This window comes from Brassica oleracea, chromosome C4 (assembly GCF_000695525.1).
Source record: "Brassica oleracea var. oleracea cultivar TO1000 chromosome C4, BOL, whole genome shotgun sequence".
Taxonomy (NCBI): Eukaryota; Viridiplantae; Streptophyta; class Magnoliopsida; order Brassicales; family Brassicaceae; genus Brassica; species Brassica oleracea.
Window position 1 is genome coordinate 33,473,943 of NC_027751.1, and position 19,450 is coordinate 33,493,392.

Consider the following 19,450-nt stretch of genomic DNA (forward strand, 5'->3'; position numbering starts at 1 on the left):
GCTTCTTTACTGTCTCAACCTCATCTTTTTCAAGTATTTACAATATTGCCACTGCAATGAATAGTGGCAACAACCTTGTACGAACTGTTTGGAGCTTTTATTGCCCTTTAATGCACGTAAATCTCTTTACACTCTCTCTGTTTCAATTGTTATGAACTAAAAACAACATTTCTTTCACTTTCTCTCTATATTCATCCAAAAAACTCAAGCTTTTGATTCAAAATATGGGCTATGGTTGACAGAGCCATATTTCTTTCGTTTTTACTTACGGTTGCTTTCGTTTGAGGTTCTGGGTGGTTGGAGAAGACCTTGTGTGCAAACGAAGTCATCTCACCTAGTTTAAGGTACGAATTTGAATTTTTTTTCAAGATCTGTTCGCGTAGAAGACTTACTAGTAAGTCATCTGTATGTAGAAGACTTACTGATGAGTCTTCTGGTCAAACGGACGACTTAAATTAAGTCGTCCAGCTTTGTTTGTTAAAAAAAAACACTTCAGACGACTTATATATACGTCGTCTATGAGAAACGGGCTAGTTTTGCATTTGACCGAATCGTGTCAGATCTTTGACTATTTCTGGACGACTTATAATTCAGTCGTCTCTGGGAAAGTTAAAATTTCAATATTTTATGAAAACTTGACGACTTACGTGTAAGTCGTCCTAGGTTAGTTTTGTAATTGAAAAATAAAACTTCATAATTTAACTTTAACCAGACGACTTAATATAAAGTCGTCCAGCTAAACGACTTAATTTAAGGTCGTCCGGGATAAGCAAGGTTTGACCAGAAAATTGGGAAAAATTCTGGACGACTTTGCTTTCCCCGGACGACTTTAAATTAAGTCTTCTGGAGGGACGACTTTATATTAAGTCGTCTGGTTAAAGTTAAATTATGAAGTTTTATTTTTCAATTACAAAACTAACCTAGGACGACTTACACGTAAGTCGTCAAGTTTTCATAAAATATTGAAATTTTAACTTTCCCAGAGACGACTGAATTATAAGTCGTCCAGAAATAGTCAAAGATCTGACACGATTCGGTCAAATGCAAAACTAGCCCGTTTCTCGTAGACGACGTATATATAAGTCGTCTGGAGTGTTTTTTTTTAACAAACAAAGCTGGACGACTTAATTTAAGTCTTCCGTTTGACCAGAAGACTCATCAGTAAGTCTTCTACATACTGATGACTTACTAGTAAGTCTTCTACGCGAACAGATCTTGAAAAAAAATTCAAATTCGTACCTTAAACTAGGTGAGATGACTTCGTTTGCACACAGAACCTCAAACGAAAGCAACCGTAAGTCAAAACGAAAGAAATATGGCTCTGTCAACCATAGCCCATATTTTGAATCAAAAGCTTGAGTTTTTTGGATGAATATAGAGAGAAAGTGAAAGAAATGTTGTTTTTAGTTCATAACAATTGAAACAGAGAGAGTGTAAAGAGATTTACGTGCATTAAAGGGCATTAAAAGCTTCAAACAGTTCGTACAAGGTTGTTGCCACTATTCATTGCAGTGGCAATATTGTAAATACTTGAAGAAGATGAGGTTGAGACACTAAAGAAGCCATTTTCGAAAAAAAAAAAAATGTTAATGGCATTTTCGTAGATAAACTGCAGCTGTAGGGTTAAAATCTCAAAAAAAAAGGAGTCAAAAGAAAATGTTAGTTTTCTGTTTGACTCCAAGTTTTGAGTCGCTTCTGCAAAAGCCCCTTAAAAATGTGATGATTGGGTGAGGCAATTTTTTCCGATTAAATAGATTTGGCAGAATATAGCTGTGACGTGAATGAAACCTAAGATCAGTTTAAAACATTGTACCACCCATAACTACAACAACCGTCATGATCATGAAATCGAAGTCTATTGAATGAACATTGTACTACCCATAATTACAACAATCCATACTTCACATCTCATTCAATGAAACAAAATTAAAAGCAAAGATAGAAAGAAAGCTCTTTAAATGTGGGATGCGAAAAATAGTTTCCGATTATCCAACTTTTTTGTTTCTATTTTTTAAAGAGTAGAACAATGAACACAACACAAAATCAAATAACCAAAGGCTAATTTAAGTTTCAAGATAAATTCAGAAAAAAGAAGAACAAGCACAACAATCAAAAGACAAGAATCCTTATTCAGAAGGATATTCGGTCAACTTCATCAGAAGACCAAACTAGAAATAAACCGCTCTCTCCATTCTTCTCTCAGTACCTGTAGTGAGCAGGCTTGTATGGTCCTTCAATGGGAATGCTGACGTAGTCAGATTGGTCCTTTGTCAACTTGGTGAGCTTAGCTCCAAGCTTTCCCAAGTGAAGTGCTGCAACCTTCTCGTCCAAATGCTTGGGTAGAACGTACACCTTCTTCTCGTACTTGCCGCTCGACTTCTCGTTCCAAAGCTCAAGCTGAGCAATCACCTGGTTGGTGAAAGAGCAAGACATGACGAAACTCGGGTGACCAGTGGCACAACCCAAGTTCATGAGACGACCCTCAGCCAAAACAATGATTCCGGACTTGGTGTCTGGGAAGACCCACCTGTCGGTCTGGGGCTTGATGGTGATACGCTTCACACCTGGGAAGGTCTCGAGCCCGAGCATGTCAATCTCGTTGTCAAAGTGACCAATGTTGCAAACAATAGCATTGTTCTTCATCTTCCTCATGTGGTCAACCATGATGATGTCTTTGTTACCGGTGGTGGTGACAAAGATGTCAGCTTCGGAAACAACATCCTCAAGGGTCAAAACTTGAAGTCCTTCCATCATAGCCTGTAGGGCACAGATGGGATCGATCTCCGTCACAATGACTCTAGCACCAGCAGTCTTCATGGCAGCGGCACAACCCTTTCCGACATCACCATATCCGCAGACAACGACAACCTTTCCGGCGATCATGACATCAGTGGCCCTCATGAGACCATCAGGGAGAGAGTGACGGCAACCGTACAAGTTGTCGAACTATAAACAAAAACACAAGGGATCATCAGTGACATCGCATTGGAGAAAAGGGATCGTAAAATATGGTCTATCTATAGCTACTAGGCGTGAGTCACTTTCAAGAAATATCTACATAACACAGATCTAGAAATCCAAAGAACACTACTTTCTTACAAATCTGAGAGATGTGAAGTCTATATACCTTGCTCTTGGTAACGGAGTCGTTGACGTTAATGGCTGGGAACAAAAGAGCTCCAGTCTCCTGCATCTGGTAAAGCCTCTTGACACCAGTGGTGGTTTCCTCAGAGACACCAACGAGTCTCTCCTTCATCTTGTGGTACTTCTTAGGGTCAACCTGAAGACCTTCCTTGATGATGGACAACACGATCTGGAACTCAGGGTTGTCAGTGGAAGTGGGATCAGGAACCTGACCAGTCTTCTCAAAGATCTCCTCAGCCTTAACTCCCTCATGGATCAAAAGCGTGGCGTCACCACCGTCATCGACGATCAGATCTGGACCACCACCTGGACCCCAGTCAAGAGCACGCTCCGTGCACCACCAGTACTCCTGGAGTGTCTCTCCCTTCCACGCGAAAACGGCGGCGGAGTCACGAGCGATTGCGGCGGCGGCGTGGTCTTGGGTGGAGAAGATGTTGCAGGAGCACCATCTGACTTCAGCGCCGAGGGCGGTTAGGGTCTCGATGAGGACGGCGGTTTGGATGGTCATGTGGAGAGATCCGGTGATTCTAGCGCCTTTGAAGGGCTGAGATGGGCCGAACTCGGTACGGCAAGCCATGAGTCCGGGCATCTCGACCTCAGCGAGTTCGAGCTCGAGACGACCGAAGTCGGCTTGAGACATGTCTTTGACCTTGTACTCGCGGCCACTCGACGTCTTCTCGACGACCAACGCCATCTCTAGATATTCTCGGGATCTGAGATTTGAAATTAGGGCAGAGAGAGAGAGGTAGAGAGAAGTGTGTGAGGAGAGACGAAAGGGAGTGAGAGAGTTTAAATAGATGAGGTTAAAATGAATGGACGGTTCAGATTGTTTTCAGGGTTCGGTGGATCTGGTAGAAGCTGTGATCACGTATCTCGCGGAACACGCTGCACGAGCAGAAAAACCTTTGTTGCTCGTCTGTTTTGGGTTGATCGTACGATAACCTGGGAAGGTCTGCCACGTGCCCGCGTCCAACTCGTTTAACAAATCTTAAGAACTCTAAAAACACCCTCATCTATGGTTCTAAATAAATTTTATAAATATTATTAAAAATAAATACGTATTTCTCTTTTTTAAGTCAATAAACACATTCAAATTTGGAGATATTTGTATTTATTTATATTATATTTATAAATATTACAATGTTATTATTTTTTATATATTAAGAATTCTACTAAAAATCCATATATGAAGTTGTTTAAACACGTTTTAAACCAGCTGAAATATATTGTTTCCGAGTAAATGCCCAAATGTGTTATTCTTGCTGTGTTTTTTTTTTTTTCAGAAAGTTTTCTTTTCTTTTTCAGCAAGACTTTCAGAAAGTTATTCTTGCTGTGTTATGCTGAATATTTGTTTAAAATCTGTTCTATCATTCATATACCAGTTTTCAAATTAAATCGACCAAAATATCTTCAAGGAGTATCGAATATGTCTGCTTATTTGACAATATGAATGCATATTTTTTGTCTTTTTTCGGAGGTTTTTAAATTTTGACTATGATTTTTAATGAATATTCGCTGAAAATTTGTGTGGTAATTTAGCATTTAATTTTGAGGCATTTTATCCGGATCCGCGGATCCGACCCAAAAAATTTCGACCCTATCCGAAACCGACCTGGCTTTTTTACCATATTGGTCTTGTTGTGAAGGACCCGCGGGTCGGGTCCGAACCCGAGACCCGAGTGAGGTGTATATGAGTGTTTCAGTTTATTTTTGGTATTATGGGTATTTTTTTTAAGTTTCAAATTTTAATTTTTGGGTATATTTTTAGGTTTAGGATAAAAATTTAGATTTTCAAAATATAATTCGGATAATCAGATAAATTTTGGATATTTTTCATGTCCGTGGATCATATTTTAGATAAAAAAATTCATATTTTCAAGTATTTAAATATTTTGAAGTATTTTCTATGTGTTTAGATATTTTTTGGGTTGAACTCGACATGACCCGAACCGAACCCGATTCGTAAATGAACTGAATCTGAATTGACAAACTCTGATTATCCTATTGGGTCCAACTATCTAAGACCGACCCGGATCCGAGAAGATCCGGACCGATCCTGAACCGAGAATCCAAATTATCCTATCAAGTCAATTCTTACTCTTAGATCCGAAAGACCCGGATCCGCAGTGACCCGATTCGAACTTGATCTGAGGACCCGAATGCCCAAGCCTAAGCCGAACAATAAAGAAGTCATATATTCAAGTTCGAGAAAATGACGTCAAAGGAAATGCATTATTTAAAGAAGTTATGTTATTCATGAACTTATTTATTCATTTCTCTCACTGGAACATATATTTCATCTATATAAAGAAGAAGATTGTGTTTTTAAGAGCTGAAGTGAAAAATATATGCTATTAAGAAAGAGGATCTGTTGACAAAAAAAAAAAAAAAGGGGATCTGATCAACAGTCAAGACGGATTATACCTCATGTATATGTAGCTAGAATCCTCTTTCATCTGACTGCGTAAAAAATCGAGAATCAATATGTTAATGGTACTAAATGAACATGGATCTTGTAGTATTTGCAATTTTTATTGGAACACAGAAAAAGTTTTCAAATTAGATTTGCATTAATCATTTTGCTCTGTATCGCAAGTTTGACGTCTTTACAATTTACGAGATCTTGTTCGTCTGGTTGGGCCACTAGCGTGTTCCATGTTCTCCGCATATTGCAATGAGATTCTTTTTTTCCAAATAAATGCCCTAGATCCAGCACATGTGACTTTGAGTAAATGTTTAATAGTCTTTCTAGAAAAATATTTAAAAATATTTATTTGAAGCCGCCCAGAAATATAGTCCGTCACTGAATTAAGATATAAATGAAAGTAGTTTATAATATCAAAGACTAGATTTTAATCTGCATATGCGCGGATTTATTTTCCTTTTTTTTTTCAATTGACAAATATTTAGTAAATGTCATATTTCATATATTTGTGTTTTATTTTATAAAAGATTTAAACTTTTTATATTTCTTTATCGTGTTTCATTTTAAATGACTATTTATATTTAAAAATTAAACTTTATTTCTTTAATGAATTAAGTTGGTATAACTCTGATAAATTAATTTCATTATGTGGTTAATATTTTTATTAAAAATAATTATATACTTTTAATAAAGATTTATACTTTTCAATGAAAAAATCAATTTTTTTTATGAATGCTTAAATTATATTAAGAAAAGAAAAAAAAATAATTAAAAATGGTTGGAAAAAAATTATTTGAACTTGGACTCAATGGCCCAAAGGAAAAAAAAATGTGAGAATTGGATCTGATTTCTTAATCGGCTCAAATGGCCCAAGAAAGATCTGATGTGGACAGTGGGCTTGATCCAAAAAAAATGGCCCAATATAGATGTGTTATTAATATTACTTGATTGCCCTTAATGAAACATGCAATGTTAAATGTTAGTAAATAAAAGGGCAGGCTAAGGTAAAAAGGACAATAGGATCCTGCTTTAATAGTATAGATACCACGTATCGAACTCGGCTAGCTGAGTTCGCCAATGATGCAAGACAAACCGAAGGTCGCGTTCTGCACGACTTCATCAATGCAAATCGGAAAAGGGAAAATCCGAAAAACTTAGACGAAACAAGAACGTTCCAAAATTATATAGAAAGGAACAACGCCGAACTCAGAAGAATCACACCATTATACATATAACAACAAGCTCGGCCCCAGCATTGATATAGTCATAAAGGAGACAAGAAGGATCCCCTTTACGAATAGGATAATCAGCGTAAGGTTGCACGACGTAGAAAAAATCAAGTTCCCAGAATATTCTAGAAACACTGATCCGAAAGTCCATGCTCGAGCCTTTCGACTCACCATATCCGTGGCACACCTAAACGACGATGAAAAAGAAGCGGGCTACTACGATTCTTTGCAGAAAATCTCAACGGCTTTGCCTTGGAATGGTTCACATGCCTCGAAGGAAACTCCATCGATAATTTCACCTAACTCGTATCGGTCTTCTTGAAGCAAATATTCAGTGTTCATAGAGACAAGAGAGCCACCGAAGCCGATCTTTGGAATCTCATGCAAGCACCATTCAAGCTTCTGAGAACATACATTAACAAATTCAGAGACATCAAGGCCAAGATTCCACACATGAACGAAGGCGTTGCCATGGCTGCCTTAAAAACGGCGTTTGGTTCCATCAATATTCAAAGAAGAAATGCTGGTACGAGCTCCTACCATCGAGGATGCATTCTATCGGGCTTCGTATTTCTCAGCATGAAGAAGAAGTCATCGCCTTGAAAGAACGGTATAGTGCAAACAAAAACAACACTAGCAGGAAACCGACTACTCGAGGGCAACATTCCTTCGCGAGAAAACAATTCACCCCAAAGCATACCATCAAATTTTGACCCTAGCAAATATTGTACTTTTCACAAACGAAAGAGGCACTCTACTGAAGAATGTCGACATGTACTCCTAAGGAAAAAACAAAGATGAGGAAATTGATGAAAATTCTGAAAAGAGAGAAGCCCTAGCAACCCTCAAGGGGAACAAAAAGACGAAAGTTACCTCCAACAAAATAAGTAAAGAAACTGAAGAGGAGTTACCGAGCTCGCCTCCACCAACGCCCGAAAAGAGGGTCAACATTATCACTTAGGGAAATGTTCCCGATAACCCCAAACCAATTTCCAACAAGTCCGAATTCAAATCACTAAGTGATCAAATGACTTGCATCACCATCACGGTAACAATTCAAAATCCAGGAGATCCAAAGCATAACACCAAAAAAAACGGATCTATTGATCTAATAAGTCCGAGGTGGCACGACGCTTTGATCGGGCAACAAGAACAAAACTGATGCGAAAAAATGCTCAAATTATGAAGACTCCTGGAAAAACCAATAATTTAAAGACAAAAAAACTCAAAAGAAAAACAGCCAAAGATCGTTCAATCACGACCTGTCTGGGGGGAAATGTACTACCAACCAATACAAACAAAAAAGTGGTATTTCCCGGCAAAGAAAAAGAACCAACCCGAAAGGCGATTCAACTTCATCTACCGAGGGTCGAAGTTTCTGTTATCATATGTAACTTATGAGTTTACTCCATTCCCGAGACATAATGATATTTCAAATTCTCAATCCAAACCATTTTCAATCTAATCAAAAATGATTAATTGTCGATCAGGGACTCTGATCAAGTCATCAGACATAGTCGATCCCGGTCAAACGCGGCTGAAAGCATCGGTAAATATTTTTAAACTGATTCAACATCGACACAGTATGGTTTTAGTCCACTCTCGATCTTGAGCCACCTTCAAACTGAGCTTCAACTTGTGAACGAGTTTCTTCATCTCGTAAAGCTCTTCGGAGCGAAGAGTATCCTGCAAGCGTCTCTACAAAGTCGTAGCAAACTCGTTATTCGCCTCCATAGTCTGAAAACAAGAAGACGAATAAGAATCAGAAACAATTAAAGAAAGCGAAATAGACTACGGTACCTTAGAATGAGCAACATCCATCTTCACGTAAGCGTCACGCTCCGTCATATTCTGCAATGAAGGAAGCGGAAACCCAACCGGTTTGAAATATCTTACCAGGTGAGCGACACTATCTGGATCTTCGATAATAGGATAATCCTTAGCATGAAAAAAGCCTCACAGTAGCACCCTCGTTCGAAGAATTTAACCTATGATTGACACCCACGTTCTTGGCTTTTTTCGGAGGACGATCACGCCCGTTAAAGCCGGACGGGCTATTCGAGTTAGCACAAGCAGTCGTGCCTTTTCCATCACGCTATTTAGTCCCATCCACATCAATGAATGTCCGAGGGAGCGTGTCTCCTCCCTCAAAACTTATGCGTGCGCATCGCTTACATCACCTGAAGGAATCCTTTCCAATCCAGCAGTTCCGCTTCTGTTTCAAATCCTCTCGCACTCCCGAGAGCTCGTTCTTCTTTTGGTCGACATTCTCAAACCAGGGATTAGAGACGATCAAGAAGGAGCAAGGCAAAAAACAATGGCCTTCAATAGCTTAAAAAATGAAACCCGTAGAAGAATCTTCTCTCAACAAAAGAATAAAATCTAAGAAAATCTAATCTTTCAAGATATCACAAAAAATCCACGATTATCAAAGCGATCAAGGCGGATTTCAAACGAAGATTTGGAAATGATAAATCTTAAAAGATAAAGGACCAAATCCAAGTACATCAAACACAACAAGAAATAAGAAATATCTGATTTGCAAACCAAGAGGAAAATGACGACAAAGCAACGTAACTATCAAGAACATGACTTCTTGTCAGCAGCCGGCGACTGAGTAGGATCGCGAGGCACAGATTCCTCCGAAATTTGAGGAAGGTCGAGGCCGGACGGAGACCAGTCCAGCACGGCGGCTAACTCGAGAATCGCCCCACAATCCATATATGTAGTCTTTAGACGGGCGAGTTAATCTTCCACAACCAACTCTCCATCTTTGATCTCCCCCAAGAGATCGATGTTCGAAACGACCTTTTGAAGCTAGATCTCCGCGTCGATTTCCTTTTTCTTCTTATATCTGAACTTTCCCTCGAGTTTTTCTCAACTGTCCCGATATCGTGGAGATCTTTCTTTACCGCGTAGGTCTCGTCTCTTTTTTAGCATTAGGCCGGCTTCGAGAAGTTGATCGGGCTCATCTTTATTATCTAATTTCAACTTTGTTTATTAGCTGATCCAAATCGAGGCCCAACATTGAAGATAAAATAAAATTGATGATTTTTTAATTGTAACTACTAATTTTTTTTGTAGAGAATTTTATTTTGTAAATTATTTTATTCTGATTTGAATTCTCATATTACATTATGTTTGAACAATAGAATGACATTTGATGTCAAAAGGAAAAATTGAAGTTGGAAGTGGTTTGAAGAAAATAACTGGTCTTAAAGAATAAAAACAGGTGTAAATGCAATAGCCAGTAATAAGTGTTGACACTATGTGTGCGTGGCCGTGGCGTGGCGTGTGTGTGCTGTTTGGATCTGGACAGGCGCGTGGAAGAGCGTCGGTGGATCTGAACTATGCAGTCTAACATCGAAGCTCGGATCACAACAGAAAAAAAACAAAGGGTGATGACTTCAATTATACGTATGTTTCTAAAAGGTTTGTAAAATTTAAAGTAGCCGACAGCAAGAACCATAGCAATTATGCGACGATGTGGGCTACTTTTTTTAGGGACTTTCGAATATAAAATGAGCTATTTTCACTCTTGGGCAATTTTAAGTTTTCTATTACACTTTATAACAATTATTGCTCATTAGACATTTTCTTCTAACTTATTCTCTTTTTTTCTAGCTAAAGTATAATTTAGTTATAACTAAGCAGACTCACTCAATATTTCATCTTCTTCCTTATTTTTTGTAACCACAGAAACAATGGTATAACCATATAATGAAAACATCGGTGATGAAAACGGTTTCGCCGAAAGCTATCGGAGAGCTTCCTCCTTCACGTCGTGCTCCGCAACTAATCCGCCTCGCTCTGTGACAGTAATAAAAAGAAGAAGCAAAATTTACGTTTTTGTTGTAGAAACAAAATCAGTTAGAGCTTGAAATCATGTCTTATATGAAATTTATACATGTTTAAAGGTATAATAAGCAAGAAAATTAAAAAAATGGATGATTAAGATGAGAATAATGGCTGGCGGCCATAGAAGAAAATTGCAGAAAACCCTAATTGATTTTGGAGAAGATGAAGTTAAAATTACGAAAATGTCATTCGTTAAAAAAACATGAAAAAATAAATGATTTATATGTACATGATATGTACATACAAATACACTATTCACATGTACAACGATTCATATGTATATAAAACGAGTCATCCCTTGTTTCTGGTTCCACGATGATGATGGTTTCCTGGAGGAGCATGCCCAAGTGGTTTTCCTGATACAATCCATAAAGATATATAACATACATTTGTAAGTTATAACATTTGTAAATTTAAATAGCATTCAAATGTACATACACATATCGTTGTCCACTTGTACAACGACTCACATGTACACCGGTGTATACTAGTATGTTTTTCATATATGTACATCGATGTGTACATACAAAAACTGTTCATGTGTACATATATGATATCTCATGTTTACCAATATTGACATATACACCAAGATTTAATATCCACATGTACACTTGTTTACCAATATCGACATGTACATTTTACCATGGTGCAACATTCAATTAGACATTTACAAATTTGTAACATAGATTTACAAGTTTCAACATTGTATGTTCAAATGGTGAATATATTTACACAAAATTTATGCCACATGAGAATTCAGAACAAAGTCTAAATTGTTTTAATTATGTAAACTTTGATTCTTTCGGATAGAGTTGGAGATGTACATCATGTTCGTGTTAAATTTTGATTTATTCAGATAAAGTAAACAAACTTCATGTTGCATTTTTGTTGTTATATACATCTTGTTCATGTACACAAGTATATTGAGTAACCACATGGATACGATCTTGGCATCTTGTTCAGTGTACATGTGTACATGGGAAGACGAAAAGAATCCAAATGTACATCGTGCAAACAATGTCTATATTGTGTTAACACTATCTACATTATGTTAACATTAGCGTGAATTCCAAAAGTCGTAGAAGCTTGATTTTTTAGATGGAAAATCTACAAAAAATTGTATGTCAGAATCATCAATGTTTACACATATATGCATTGTCCACATGTACAATATTTTACAAAAAGTTTAATGTACACTGTTCATTTGTACACCAACTAGGTTTTAACATACATTTAGTGGTGTGAATATTAGAAAGGTCATATTGTCTAATAGTGGTTTAAATTACATTTTAGGTGAATAAATTACATTTATGTATTTATTTGCATATCACAGGGGAAAATATATATTTAGAATTTTGGAGGTGAAATTAAGAAGCAATTTGCACGTTTAAATAATATTAGGGTCAAAACTGAAATAGGACAAAAGTTGAAGGGTTGGACGTGCAAAAACATCAAAGTTAGCCATTGTTGCTCTTAAACTTTTTATACCAGTTGGAGGTTGCAATAAAGATGAACGAAGGTCACGGCACGACGAGAAAAGAGGAGCTGGGACACAACAAAAATGATTGAGGCAAAGTGAAAACGGGATGAACTGGGTTCAATCGTCGTGTGACACCACGAGAAAGATGAACACGACAGCCAGGAGATCGAGCTTGGTTGAGGGTCACCTGCGGTTTTGAAGCAAGAACAGAGTACGGCGATGCGAGAAAATCGAAAAAACGTAAACGCCATGGTTGAAGCTTTAATCGATCACATTGTTAACGTCATCGTATACATCACGATTATACCAACATCAGAGATATAGCTTGACATATCTCAAAAGATAGACTGAATAATGAATATACTGATTAAATACATGTTTTTTTTAAAGAAAACTTCTGGAAAAACAATATTCATTTTACAAAAAAAAGGTGAAAAACTCAAAAAGAGGAAAACGAAGAAGAAAGATATACGAGACCCACTTTATTTTTCTTGTTTGTTAAGAAGAGTTGTGATTAAATCCCATATCTAGTCAACGAATAGGTAGAAAATAGAACTAGTTAGTTTAGGCAAAAAGAAGCTGGTAAGATAAACTGCCTTGGTAAAAAAAAGTGTCTTATTTTGTTATAAAAAGCTCAAAATAAGACAGTGTAATTATTTCATATAAAATTTTCATTTACTTTTTCTACAAGAAAAAGCAAAAAATTAAATATATAAAAGAAAAATAAAAAAAGATTAATTCCTAATGGATTCGGGATAAGAAAATCTATAATACACAATCCAACTCTTCTAAGAGTCCAAGTCACCAAGCAAAAACCCTAGCTGTTTCTTTGAACAGATCCGCAGTTACATAAGCGTCGTTAGTGAAACCACCAACACCACACCAAAGTGGAAAAGGAAACCAAGGCGCAAGATAATCAAATCGAGATCCACGACAGCAACACTGCCACTTGAGAGAAATGAATACCCAAACTGGAAAAATACTACCAGTAAAAAAACTTTTTGAAAGGGATTAAAAAGAATTTTGACTTCTATCCAATTAAAAACCGTTGTCGTTACTAGTCGTTGCTGGAATCCGCTTTCATGCTCATCGCCGTCCTCCGAACGGAAGACTTACTCATTAGCTCCGTCAGTTCAAGTACTTCCACTTCTCCTCGCAACGGTCACCAATAAATAATTTACTATCTCAAAACAAGTACCAGCAAAGGATTCACGGATGTATATTATATAGATGAAATATTAGTGACGGTATTTATATTTTTTCTATATTTTTAAGAGTTAAAAACAAAAAAAGAATATTTACCTTTAACTACACCATTTAAGTTTTTTTAGTTCTAGTTCGATTTAAGAACAAGTTTATCCCTCTTACTCTATTTTTTTAGTTTATTATTATTTTACTTGTAAAATTGATAGCAAAAATAGTAGTTGAATGGTGACATATTTGCGTACTGTGGTGCGTTCTTGTTGTCCCGTTTATAACATTCAAGACCTCAAAGAGCAAATATGATATCCCATTCTAGGAGATGGTAGGATGATACATATCTTTCACTATAAATATCAAGCGAAACTGGGTTAATAGATTGATATATATATAACTTTTCTTTTTTCTAGTTCGAGTTGATTAAAGACTTTTTACCCTTTGCTATTTTATTTAGGAGTTTAGTATTTCTCTAAGCATACCATGACCTACAAAAGAAGGAATAGTCACACCGTTTGTTCTGTATGTCACCATGTCGACACCACACTAGAAATTAAGGAGTAATCAATACTTATATCGTATTTATAAAAAGAATTGTTTTCTATCAGAAAAATATAAGGACTTTTTTTTTTGCTAAAAATATAAGGACTTACTTTTCTTTTCTTTTCTTGTTGTTTATTGAGTTAGGTGGGTTTCCACTTATACCGTCTAAATCGGAAGTTGGTGAAATTCACCAATAACAAGAGTTCCGCGTCTATCTACCGCATGGAAAATTCTCCAAAACGTGACTATACTCTCACTACTGTTTTTCTTTAATTTTTTATTCTTTCTTAAATCATCTCCAAAAAAAAACTTTATTTTAAAGTTTTCAAAACTCTATAATTAAAGTTTAAAAATATTTTTCTCCAAAAGCAAAACTTCAAACTTAACTTCGAAACTATCTGTATTTTATAATATGGTTCTTATATTTGTCATCACTAATTTAAATTCATAAAGCTTTTGTAAATAACTAGCACATATATTAACATATTACAATAATATTAATTAATAAATATTATATTAAAATATAAAATTTTTTAAAAAATAACTTAATTAATATTAAACTTCAAGCAAAATACCATATTATTCCATAAAGTGATTTTCGTAATGCATATATGATCTACTAGTGCATTTCAAAGTAAAAATAGCTTTCCTCATTTTTAATTTGTAGATTAGAGATAAAAATTGTTGAAATCGAAAGACACTAATACTTGTAAATACATTAGATCAGAACAAGAAAGTAAAAGAGAAACATAAAATATTGCTAAAAAACTAACTTTTATCGATGATATTAATACTCGTGAATATAATCAATATCAACAAGAAAAAATTGTACGAAAAGACATCATCAACAACAACAACAACAACAACAACAACCATCTTCAATTACACAAAAAAAGTTGGACAATATTTAAAAATTTTGAAGGTTCCGGATCAAACTTACCTGACTATTAGTATTGTTGAAATATTTAAATATGTGTAATAGCTATGTCTTCATGTAATTTTTTTTAAAAAATTTTGTTAAGTTTATTTTGTATATTTTTGTTATCTAAATCTAGTTTTATATATTTTAAATCTTCTTTTAAAGTTTTATTTAATTTTATGTGTAAACTTAAATTTTATTAGCAAAACTTAAAATATTTATGAGATATAATTTTTATAAGGATTAAAATAATAAACAAAAAAATATTTATGAATTATAATTTGATGTGTAATTGTAGGGACCAAAATATAAATAAAAATATGAAACTTCAAATTTGAAGTCTTGAGAAGTGAAACTTCAAATACAGAGTTTTACTCCTCAAAACTTCATTTTTGAAGTTTTGAAGTTCTTTTTTGGAGAGAAAAACTTCATATTTGAAGTTATAGAGTGTCTTTTGGAGATGCTCTTAGCATATAGTATAAAATAAATCGTCAAACAAAAAATTTCCTGTTTCAAAACAATATTTTTAAAAAATTACCGAGTTCGTGACAAAGGTAAGTTGCAAGCTACTTTTCGACTTATGAAGGAATAAAACGCACGTAAATGAAGCGTTAAAAAAGGTTGCGATTTGCGTGCGGTGCAAATAAGAAAATGAAAATCTTTGTCACATCACACATGTCGATCACAGATCTGCTACCACCACTACGCACACTAGTTAAGTACCACAAAATCAATTTTAAATACGACATGACGAATATAGCCTTCACCGACTCACTAAACTACAAAACCACCTACTCACCTTCCCCTCCTCATGGCCCATGTTCTGCCTTCATTTTTTCTAGTACATTACTTCCACCGTATCGTTTAAAAATTAGAAGGAAAAAAATTTGTTTCAAAATAATTGATGTTCTCGTTATTCTAAATATAATTTAAAACTATTTAAATTTTGTGACCAATTGTAAAATATTAATTTTTTTTTATTGGTTGAATTAATTTCATTTAATGATATTTTTATGTAACCAAAATAAATTGTATAGAAATTTGTATTTTCTTAATCCAAGTGTAAAAATCGTAAAAATCACTTAAAGTAATACAGATGGAATAATTTTTTTAACTTGCTTTGTTAATTGTTTCTCACAAAAAAAAAACTTGTTCTGTTAATAAAAATTACAAAATTTTCTCAAAGTCCTACTACTTCAACTACTTCGTGTTATGCATAGCTGCTACAAAAAGTTTAGATAAGAGCATACCAATATTTCATGGTAATATGTTTGTTTACTAAATGTGTATTTAATGTCTCTTTAGGATAACACTTTAGTGTTTTTCTTCTTATTTTGGTTTTTGACGTTCGGTAATATTTGTGGCTAGACTATCTATTATATGTAGTGCTCTGGATAGATAGTGTGCTTTCACGTGCCGCCGGACGCTGGTGGAAACTTTAAACGCGTTTAGGGAATCAACAGAGAAGATGTGACGAAAGAGAGTCTCAGTTTTTTTTTTAAACTGCAAGTAAGGAAATAGTGAGAGAAGAGTTACCCAAAACAATCTTAGATATAGTCAAGGCTTTTAGATCATAACCAGTTAAAAAGAGAATTTTGTTTGGTAAAAAGGCAAAATAATTTGACCACAAAAAAAAGGCAAAATAGTAAAAGCGCACCCGATATTCCTACTACCACACACACCTAACACCAAATTTAGAAAAGAGGGTCAAATCCGTAATTATAGTACTACTTCTTCTCCGCTTTTAAACCCAACCGCCTTCCTTCCACTTCTCCACTATCCGATCTCAGATCTCTCTCTCTCTCTCTCCCTCCATTTCCCAGATCTCCCGTCGACCATATTCTCCGAGATGGATCCAGTCTCAGCCTGGGGAAACACCCCTCTCGTCACCGTCGATCCAGAGATCCACGATCTCATCGAAAAGGAGAAGCGTCGTCAATGCCGCGGAATCGAACTCATCGCCTCCGAGAACTTCACTTCCTTCGCCGTCATCGAAGCTCTCGGAAGCGCACTCACCAACAAATACTCCGAAGGCATGCCTGGCAACCGTTACTACGGAGGTAACGAGTTCATCGACCAGATCGAGAATCTCTGCCAGTCACGCGCTCTCGAAGCCTTCCGTCTCGATTCCGCATCATGGGGCGTCAATGTCCAGCCCTACTCCGGATCTCCGGCCAATTTCGCCGCCTACACCGCCTTGCTTCAGCCTCACGATCGTATCATGGGCCTCGATCTACCTTCAGGTGGTCATCTGACGCATGGATACTATACGTCCGGTGGGAAGAAGATCTCTGCTACTTCGATCTACTTTGAGAGCCTTCCGTATAAGGTCAACTTCACCACTGGTTACATTGATTACGATAAGCTTGAGGAGAAGGCCATGGATTTCAGGCCTAAGTTGCTCATCTGTGGTGGTAGTGCCTACCCTAGGGATTGGGATTACGCTAGATTGAGAGCTGTTGCTGATAAGGTTGGAGCTCTCTTGCTCTGTGACATGGCTCACATCAGTGGACTCGTTGCTGCTCAGGTATATTACCTACTACTCTCTTGTTGTATGTTTTCAGTTTCTCAGATCTGGATTTGTAGAACTCTGATTCCGAATCAATTACACATATCTCATATCTGTTTGCATTCATGCATCAAATCTAGTGTTTTCAGGGTGTATTATTATCGAATGAGATTGTTCCAAAGAACAAATCGTATCTCATTTCACTCTCCAAGATAAAGTTTTGATTTTTGTTTGTAGTTCTAAACACCTTTACGCATGCGTAAGTGAACGTACCATGGGAACTTATAAGTCTGATTAAGTGCTGTGGCTACTCTAATGTTAGTTGCAGTATTGAGTTTTGTGCAGTTAACCTGAGAGCTGATTGAGTTTTTTTTTTTAAATTTATATTCACAGGAAGCTGCAAACCCCTTTGAGTACTGTGACGTTGTGACAACCACAACCCACAAGAGTTTGAGGGGTCCAAGGGCTGGTATGATCTTCTACAGGAAGGGCCCAAAACCACCAAAGAAGGGACAAGCCGAGGGTGCAGTCTATGACTTTGAGGACAAAATCAACTTTGCTGTGTTCCCTGCGCTTCAAGGTGGTCCTCACAACCACCAGATCGGTGCTCTAGCTGTTGCGTTGAAGCAGGCTAATACTCCTGGTTTCAAGGTCTATGCGAAACAGGTGAAAGCCAATGCTGTTGCCCTTGCAAACTACCTGATGGGTAAGGGATACAGTATCGTAACCGGTGGAACTGAGAACCACCTTGTTCTTTGGGATCTTCGCCCTCTTGGATTGACCGGTAAGTGAATAATATCTCAGAGTTCCTTTGAGACAATATATTACACGGAACTAGTCCTGATGTTTTTTTTAAACTCTGCTTCTGTCAGGTAACAAGGTTGAGAAGCTTTGCGATCTGTGCAACATTACTTTGAACAAGAATGCTGTCTTTGGAGACAGCAGTGCTCTTGCTCCTGGAGGTGTAAGAATCGGTAAGAGAGTGAGATTGATCGAAATGTTCCTGGAACTCCCTTGCTGGACTTTGAAAATATATCTAAATAATGTTTTTCTTTTGTAGGTACTCCTGCGATGACATCAAGGGGATTGGTGGAGAAGGACTTTGAGATGATAGGAGAGTTCTTGAGCCGATCAGTGACACTGACATTGAACATCCAGAAGGGGCATGGTAAACTGTTGAAGGACTTCAACAAGGGTTTGGTGAACAACAAAGAGATCGAGGAGCTCAAGGCTGATGTCGAGAAGTTCTCAGCCTCCTATGAGATGCCTGGATTCCTCATGTCTGCGATGAAGTACCAGGATTAGAGATTTCCTCTCTATCAAAGAGTAATCTCTTATTATCTCTATATATAATATGCTTTTGTAGGGCCGCCTGTTTGGCATTCACAAGGCTAAGAGATGAAGAAACAAACAGTAAAATACAAAAAGGGTTTTCTTGAGTAATTTCTTCTTGAATGTTTTTATTTTATCTTATTGAAATTGTTGTATTTTGTTGGCTTTTTAATAATATCAAGCGAGTTTCTATTACTGACGATCAACTTTAAATTGTTTGTGTTTGTCTGGTTTACAATCGGAGTGTCAAAATGCTTATACATTTTTTATCCGGATGAGGGAACAAGTAGCATACCAGCATAGCTAAAAAAAGTAGGAAAGAGCAGGCAAAGAGGTAAGAATAAGGGCGTGGTTAGCAAATTGCAACGGGAAGGATTTGCTGAAAGCAGCTAGTAGTGGTGTGAGTAGGTAGCGGGGAACTGTAGCTAGAGCAAGCTGTGACCGGAAATTAAAACAAAAACAAAAACAAAACCAAAATTGAAATTAATTTATTTAAAAATTTAATGAAGATATATAATTTAAAACTATAAACTAAAACTTCAAATTAATATATCGACATAGTCATATTTCGAATACTAGTCATATATTACATCAATGTAGTATATATCTTTTCTTTGAGTTTCTTTATTAGAATCTTTTTTTTGAGCAACTCTTTATTAGAATCTAATAATTCAAACAATTCATCTTTCATTTGTCCGTACTTATGAATATCTACATCTTTTTGTTGATCTCATATGAAGCTACTTAATGTCATAGTCGTTACCACAATTTTAAATTGGGTTTGTAGATATATGTTAGATTTCTAATGATAATT

The 19,450-nt window shown here is 36.3% G+C and overlaps 2 protein-coding genes across 2 annotated transcripts; one reads left to right on the forward strand and one right to left on the reverse strand.

Moving 5' to 3' along the window:
- Positions 1-1,946: 1,946 nt before the first annotated feature.
- Positions 1,947-3,905, reverse strand: LOC106342172 (adenosylhomocysteinase 1). The gene is made up of 2 exons (XM_013781033.1): positions 3,128-3,905; positions 1,947-2,946 (listed from the first exon to the last, which is right to left on the reverse strand). Exons 1-2 carry the CDS (start codon positions 3,836-3,838, stop codon positions 2,200-2,202), a joined length of 1,458 nt encoding a protein of 485 aa, XP_013636487.1. The 5' UTR covers positions 3,839-3,905; the 3' UTR covers positions 1,947-2,199.
- Positions 3,906-16,554: 12,649 nt separating this feature from the next.
- On the forward strand, positions 16,555-18,831 carry LOC106342341 (serine hydroxymethyltransferase 4-like). Its single transcript, XM_013781248.1, has 4 exons — positions 16,555-17,322; positions 17,698-18,088; positions 18,177-18,278; positions 18,365-18,831. Exons 1-4 carry the CDS (start codon positions 16,645-16,647, stop codon positions 18,607-18,609), a joined length of 1,416 nt encoding a protein of 471 aa, XP_013636702.1. The 5' UTR covers positions 16,555-16,644; the 3' UTR covers positions 18,610-18,831.
- Positions 18,832-19,450: the final 619 nt, after the last annotated feature.

Bases quoted from the DNA above. Each gene is read 5' to 3' on its own strand.
- LOC106342341 (XM_013781248.1), top strand. From the start codon at position 16,645: ATGGATCCAGTCTCAGCCTGGGGAAACACCCCTCTCGTCACCGTCGAT. The intron at 18,089-18,176 runs GTAAGTGAATAA...TGCTTCTGTCAG, and splicing joins TCGCCCTCTTGGATTGACCG to GTAACAAGGTTGAGAAGCTT. The intron at 18,279-18,364 runs GTAAGAGAGTGA...TTTCTTTTGTAG, and splicing joins TCCTGGAGGTGTAAGAATCG to GTACTCCTGCGATGACATCA.
- LOC106342172 (XM_013781033.1), bottom strand. From the start codon at position 3,838: ATGGCGTTGGTCGTCGAGAAGACGTCGAGTGGCCGCGAGTACAAGGTC. The intron at 2,947-3,127 runs GTATATAGACTT...TTTTGTTTATAG, and splicing joins ACTCCGTTACCAAGAGCAAG to TTCGACAACTTGTACGGTTG.